This window comes from Paramisgurnus dabryanus, chromosome 1, assembly GCF_030506205.2.
Source record: "Paramisgurnus dabryanus chromosome 1, PD_genome_1.1, whole genome shotgun sequence".
Classification (NCBI taxonomy): domain Eukaryota; kingdom Metazoa; phylum Chordata; class Actinopteri; order Cypriniformes; family Cobitidae; genus Paramisgurnus; species Paramisgurnus dabryanus.
In genome coordinates, this window is record NC_133337.1 from 59,143,309 (window position 1) to 59,151,105 (window position 7,797).

Sequence of the window (7,797 nt, forward strand, 5' to 3'; positions counted from 1 at the left end):
TTTTTTAAATCGTTGTTTGGGGTTAGATTTTGGGTTTGAGTTAGGATGTCTAAAAATGTAACAGAGTGATTTTAACCCCAACTTTAAGTGACAATTGTAAGAAAATATCAAAAAACTGAGAACACAATTCATAAAATAAACTAAAAAAGAATGTTGTGCCACGGACATGAAAAACTATTTGTAGAAATTTGTGCAAGAAGAAGACAAAAAAAGCTGAATTTCACGAATAAATTGATAAAATTTTGCGTAACTATAACACGACTTTCCGTGAGATCAGTCTGTAATAAGTTAAGATCATGTTCCATGAAGATATTTTGTACATTTCCTACCGTGAATATAATTAAAAAAACTACACTAGTCAACATTCGAAGTGGATCAAAACTATTCATAAAAGTTTACATAAAACCAATCCCTAATACCCGTTCTTGTCTTAGGACAACTTTAATAAACTTTTTTGATCCACTTCAAATGTTGACTAGTATATTTATCATTAGTAATGTGTTGCATTTGGACAACTTTAAAGGCAATTTTCTCAAAATTTTGTAGGCTATATCGGCCAAATATTGTTTTATCCAAACAAACCATACATCAATAGAAAGCTTATTTATTCAGATTATTTGTGTATCTCAATTTTTTTATAGCTTTCATGTCTGGTTTTGTAGTTCAGGGTCACATATATAAATAATTTTAATAATGTTTTTTTTTCTAAAGCTTTTCACCTTTGCAGACAATAACAACAGTGAAATCTTAATTTAACTAGAAATGCAAATTTATGAGACCGAGGCAAACTGTTCTCTGAAAATATTTATTTGTAGCATCATACCCAAAAATCTGATTGATTCCAAAATAACATTATGTAACAAAATATTTCAACTGTTTAAAAAAAAAGTTTAATACAAGTACAAAACCCCCAGCGTATTATCTCCCTCCATTGCTCCTTTCCAGAAAGTTAATGTCTAAGTCTTCTGTTGATATGGGGTCAGGACCCCCGAAACTTCCAGTAAATGATTTGATCTTACAGGAAGAAGCATTCATCTGCTCTGCTTTGGTCTTGTCTCCAGCCGAAGTCTCGTTTGAGTTGTTCATGATCCCCTGATCCTTCGCACCCCTCATTGAGTAACTCAAATCTGTGTCGCAGTCTCTCTCCTCCAGCAGCTCGCTCAGAGTGCTGATGTAGATCTGTGCCATCTGAAGCGTCTCAGACTTGGACAACTTCCTGTCGCTCTCCACATTAGGAATGACGCTCCTGAGGCGATCGAAGGCCACGTTCAACCCCAGCATCCTCCTCCTCTCACGGGCGTTAGCGGCCAGTCTGCGACGTCTCCGGGCTCGGGTGATGGCGCTCTGGTCGTGATCGGGGTATGCGAGTCCTGAGAGCCTGAGCTGGATGAAGGCGCACGGGTCACAGCTCGCCCCACCCTGTGCGTGTTGGTCTTTCAGGGTCTCTTTCCAGGAGGCGTCCGCATGTTGCATGGTTAACTTTTGGGTGAATAGACTTAAACTTCAGAGGACTGAAGGGTTGTATTTATACCCAAGTGTAATGAGGGGTGTGTGTGGGTCGTGTGCGCTGAGAATTGAATAGAAATGAGTGTCTTTGATAGTGACCACAGGGAGTCTATTAACTCAGTTCATCAAAAGTGGATTAGACATGTGTGAATGATCAGTCACTGGGCCTCCTGAACTAACACATGTCAACAGATTACTTGTGTTTTTAACAACAACTATCTAAAATTTGGACACACTTATTACAATTTTACATTTTTGAATAATAGTAAAACTATATAAAAAAATGTGCATGCCAGAAAAATACAAATTGGAAAAAAAACTTTAATTATACTGAATTAAAGTAAACAATAATATATAAGTCTAAAATATGCTATCAGGCATTATGCATACCATGGCATTACAAAGAAATCACAGTAGGGTTGCACTAGCAATATTAATATTTACAATCCGCTCTAAAAGTATTATATATGATGTTCATTCCTTACAAGCAACAGATAAACTGTAATTCAGTCTATTCATATCTGTTCATTGTATATGAAATATTCTCAGGCAATAATGTGCAGTTCATAAAGGTTTAATTGACAGGCAACATCCGCAGCATTCAGTCTAATCCAATTATGCGCAGAACACACACTGCCTGCGCAGACCCACACACACACAACACGCTTCACATACTGCAATATTCAAGAGCAACAAAAGAAGATTCACTTAGCTCCCGGAGGGGGGTTATATATTCATGCACTGGCTGGCCAGGTCTTGGCACACTTCACATATTAAAGCTAATGAAGCGCCTCATTGAGGCGAGGGCGCAGGCCTGAGATCAAACCGACGTGGGGAGGGTACATTTGGTGGAACCCCATGTAGAGGGTAAATTGGGGTGGATTCACGCCTGTCAGAGCGAAACCAGCTCGAATGAAAGCAAATTTTTATTGAGGGGATTAGTGACACAGGATGAATCGACGTTAGCAGCTTCTTTTCACGTGGTGCCAATGAAGCCACATTTTGCAGGATCCACGAGCCAAAACCCCGAGGTGGCCACATTGCTGCAAGAGACACTTGTCACAATTCATTAAATCTTAGCGTTTACCCTGAGATGAGCTAGATGTTTATGCCAGAAATACACTGTTGCGCATAGATTTCTATTTTTGTTGTTAATTTATTCAAAATGATCCTAAAAGTAATCCAGTGAAAAGGTCATAGTCATGGTTTGTTCATGATAAAGCACAACTATTAACAAATTGGCATCATATTTATTTATAATATGAAAATAAACCTATGTTAGATAAACATGATGATTTCACTACATTGGAATATTAACCACCATCACCATGTATTTTTTACCTTAATATATTTTTTTTCTTGAGGCACATTTCTTTTTATCACACAAGGATTCACAAGGACATTCCACTTTTTTGAAAACTTTTTTCCAGCTCCCCTTGAGTTAAACATTTCATTCTTACCGTTTTGAAATCCTTTCAGCTGATCTCGGGGTCTGGCACTAGCACTTTTAGCATAGCTTAGCATAATCCATTGAATCTGATTAGACCATGAGCATCGGGCAAAAAAATAACTTGACTCTTCTGTAGTTACATTGTGTACTAAGACCGACAGAAAATTAAAAGCTGTGATTTTCTAGGCAGATACTCTCAAACTGGCGTAAGAATCAGTGAGTTTGCTGATGTAACATGGCTGCAGCAGGCGTGGTGATATTATGCACTGCCCGAAAATAGTCCCCTTGGTTACTTTCAATGGCAGGGGACTATTTTTGGGCAGTGCGTAATATGCATAATATCACTACGCCTGCTGCAGCCATGTTAAATCAGCAAAGTCCATGGCCAGTTTGAGAGTATAGTTCAGTGGTCACCAATCCTGGTCCTGGAGGGCCGGTGTCCCTGCAGAGTTTAGCTTCAACCCTAATTAAACACACCCGAAGCAGCTAATTAAGGTGCTTCAGGTGTGTTTGATTAGGGTTGGAGCTAAACTCTGCAGGGACACCGGCCCTCCAGGACCAGGATTGGTGACCACTGGTATAGTTCCTAGCCAATAACTCTTTGGTTATTTTTTGCCTGATGCTAATGGTCTAATTAGATTCAATGGATTGTGCTAAGCTATGCTAAAAGTGGTACCACCAGACCCGAAGATCAGCTGAATGGATTCCAAAACGGTAAGAATCAAATGTTTAACTCTATGGGAAGCTGGAAAATGAGCCCCTTATTAACCATTGATAGAGCCACATTTCACATTTGTGTTTTCAAAAGAGTATTAGCAGTGCTTTTAACCTTGGGTTATAAAACTTTCTTCCCTGCACTGCGGTGAAAAGGTATACAGAGTGTAAAATTATCCAATGTTAGTGTAACGACCATCTGTTCAACCAATCATAAATTACCCCAGTGCCTTATTAAACATTTTATACAGTCTTAGAAACTATGGCACGGGAGAAAAATGTGTAACCAGGATAGGCAATGTTTTAATAATGGTCTTCATAAATCACGACCACTATATTACAATATTAAAAGTAAGGCGATCGACACAAAACCTGCACATCCATATTGTTATGGCAGATTCACATACAGAGATAGTACTGAAATTGAAAATGCTGCTTATATTCTCACACATTAATGACCTCCAGCAACCTTTTACTTTTGTGGGAGAAATACATTATACTACCTCGCAGATACTTATAAATACATAATTTCTCAAATGTCAAATACAAAAGTCTCAGATGTGCCTAGAATGTGTCTGCGAAGTTTCAGCTCAAAATACCCCTATTAAGATGAGAGCGAAAAAGTGCTGTTGTCATGTGTACTTCTTTAAATGCAAATGCTACTGCTTTCTGATAAAAATAGATCTGATTCCTGTGAATAAACACTTGTATCTTTAGTCGCATTAGTGTTGCAGCGTATAAACACTTTCAGAAAAGCTTAACCAGTCAGTCATCGGATGTGGGCGGGGCATTATTAGTGTGACATCACATTAACAAGAGTATCAAAACAGCATGTCTAACGAGACATTTAATGGGAATTAAAAAGGGAGTTGGAGGATTCAATTTCAATATAGGTTTTGATATAGGTTTTTAATATGTGACATATATAAAATTGGCTGTTTTCCTATATTATATGCACCTATATGTTAACCTATATATTAGTAAAATTATTAAAATCTGTAGCTGCTAATAAATAAAACATAAATAAAGGTCCAACCAATGACAGTCTGCACCTGCAGGAGCCAGGATTGAAACCTCCAGCCTTCCAAACACAAAACAACACACACTCCCATGCACCACTGTTGGGATTCAAACACCCAACCTTCCAATCATAAGACAACCTGCTCTACCATCTGGGCCACTGTCACTGTTTAAGAGCTTGAAACAGTAGCTGTTAAATTGTAAACCATTGTGTTACATGTCTTTCTTTTCCACTATCTTCATACAAGAAAGAATAGACCTTGTAAATGTTTTGGGAAAATGTGTAGACATCATAACTTTTCATCTCCTGTAATACACTCTTAAAACAAATGTGTTAAAATAACACATCTAATGTGTTGTCCTTAAATTAACACAACTCTGTGTTATTTTTGTGACAACACACTTTGTGTTGTATTAACACATCTTGTCCCTTTTCTTTATTTAAACTCAAAATCAACACGAAATGATAAATAGGATTAACACATAGAGTGTAGTTAAATTCCATAACATGCCAATTACATGTGATACCAATTTCATGTGTTTGCACATACATAAGTTCTTGCATATTTTTGTTAGTTCTTAGTTATTGCCTTGATAATAGAAAATATGAGCTAGGCATCATGTATGACATTTGCCAAAGTGAGATATGAGCTACAAAATGACCAGATCCTGCTATATAGGAGACATAACTTGTATGTATAGGGCATATATGTGGATATAAAGAAGCAATGCAGGAGACCTATATGGCCTGTATATGCATATATATGCACCTCAATTTTGCATATATGCAGCATATATATTATGATATATGGGCATGTATGCTGTATATGTGCAGCATATATGTGCATATTAGCTGAATATAGGTTTCATATATGCGCATTATATCTTATTATATATGTGCATATGCTGTATATATGTGCAGCATATATGTGCATATTAGCTGCATATAGGTTTCATATATGTGCATATATATTTTTATATGTGCATATATGCTGTATATGCGCAGCATATATGTGCACATTAGCTGCATATAGGTTTTCTATATACGCATATATATTATTATATACAGTCTTGTTCAAAATAATAGCTATAATAGATAGTACAATGTGACTAACCAGAATAATCAAGGTTTTTAGTATTTTTTTTATTGCTACGTGGCAAACAAGTTACCAGTAGGTTCAGTAGATTCTCAGAAAACAAATGAGACCCACCATTCATGATATGCACGCTCTTAAGGCTGTGCAATTGGGCAAGTAGTTGAATTAGTTGAAAGGGGTGTGTTCAAAAAAATAGCAGTGTGTCATTCAATAACTGAGGTCATCAATTTTGTGAAGAAACAGGTGTGAATCAGGTGGCCCCTATTTAAGGATGAAGTCAACACTTGTTGAACATGCATTTGAAAGCTGCACTGTAAAAAGATTCCGTAGAATTTACAGTATTACTGGCATGCTGGATGCCAGTAACTTACTGTAGATTTAAATTTATGTTAATTACCTGCAACAGTTTGTTCAGTTAAATGAAAATTAAACATTAGCAAGTCTGTATCTTTACAGAATAAAACTAAAATAACAGCCTCAAGCAAAGCATTCTGGGAAACAAAATCTGAAGGAAAAACCCAGAAAAAGGTTGATGAGGATTTTTGGTTCCCAGAATGCTTTGCATGAGGCTGTTATTTTATATTTTTATTCTGTAAGACAAAGACTTGTTAATGTTTAATGTTCATTTAACTTTGAACAAACTGTTGTCAGTAAATAACATAAACTTAAATTTACAGTAAGTTACTGGCATCCAGCTGCCAGTAATACTGTAAATTCTACGGAATCTTTTTACAGTGTGAGGAAAATGGGTCGTTCAAGACATTGTTCAGAAGAACAGCGTACTTTGATTAAAAAGTTGATTGGAGAGGGGAAAACCTATAAAGAGGTGCAAAAAATGATAGGCTGTTCAGCTAAAATGATCTCCAATGCCTTAAAATGGAGAGCAAAACCAGAGAGACGTGGAAGAAAACGGAAGACAACCATCAAAATGGATAGAAGAATAACCAGAATGGCAAAGGCTCAGCCAATGATCACCTCCAGGATGATAAAAGACAGTCTGGAGTTACCTGTAAGTACTGTGACAGTTAGAAGACGTCTGTGTGAAGCTAATCTATTTTCAAGAATTCCCCGCAAAGTCCCTCTGTTAAAAAAAAGGCATGTGCAGAAGAGGTTACAATTTGCAAAAGAACACATCAACTGGCCTAAAGAGAAATGGAGGAACATTTTGTGGACTGATGAGAGTAAAATTGTTCTTTTTGGGTCCAAGGCCACAGGCAGTTTGTGAGACGACCCCCAAACTCTGAATTCAAGCCACAGTACACAGTGAAGACAGTGAAGCATGGAGCATGATATGGGCATGTTTCTCCTACTAGGTGTTGGGCCTATTTATCGCATACCAGGGATCATGGATCAGTTTGCATATGTTAAAATACTTGAAGAGGTCATGTTGCCCTATGCTGAAGAGGACATGCCCTTGAAATGGTTGTTTCAACAAGACAATGACCCAAAACACACTAGTAAACGGTAGGGGTGTGACGAGACACTTAATCCACGAGACGAGACGAAACACGAGATTGGGTTCACGAGAACGAGACGAGATGATATTTTTACACTTTTTAAGAAACCCTCAATGATAAAATAAATGAATAAGAAACTGAAATCACATTATTTTTAAATGTTTTAACTAATCAAGGACTGGCCCTAACAATTATTTTGCTAACTGATAATGAAGTAATTTGTTATTTTGGGGTAATAAAAATTGACCCAAGTAAGCAGTAGCATTTAAAATTACATAATAACGAAGATGCAATAATAATTGTTTAAATAAAGTATTAAAACCTAGTTACATTAAACAACATTAACAAACACATTACATTTGTGGCATAAAAAGCATTATGTATGTATTATAACAAATGCCTGCAGGGGGCGATAGTGGACTCGTCTCGCGGACGCTATCTTCACTTTCACTTTAGACATAGAGAAACGCTTATTTTTAGACAAACAATGGTTAAATCCATATTAATATTTAATATATGTCCATTTCCTTACACTAGAAATGATACAGACACT

General features: G+C 36.8%; 1 protein-coding gene across 1 annotated transcript; it reads right to left on the reverse strand.

The window, feature by feature from the left end:
* Positions 1-918: 918 nt before the first annotated feature.
* Positions 919-1,480, reverse strand: atoh1c (atonal bHLH transcription factor 1c). The gene has a single exon (XM_065242800.1). The coding sequence runs from the start codon at positions 1,471-1,473 to the stop codon at positions 919-921; it is 555 nt and encodes a 184-aa protein (XP_065098872.1). The 5' UTR covers positions 1,474-1,480.
* Positions 1,481-7,797: the final 6,317 nt, after the last annotated feature.

What these genes read in the sequence shown, in the direction of transcription:
- atoh1c (XM_065242800.1), bottom strand. Translation starts at nt 1,473, where the DNA reads ATGCAACATGCGGACGCCTCCTGGAAAGAGACCCTGAAAGACCAACAC.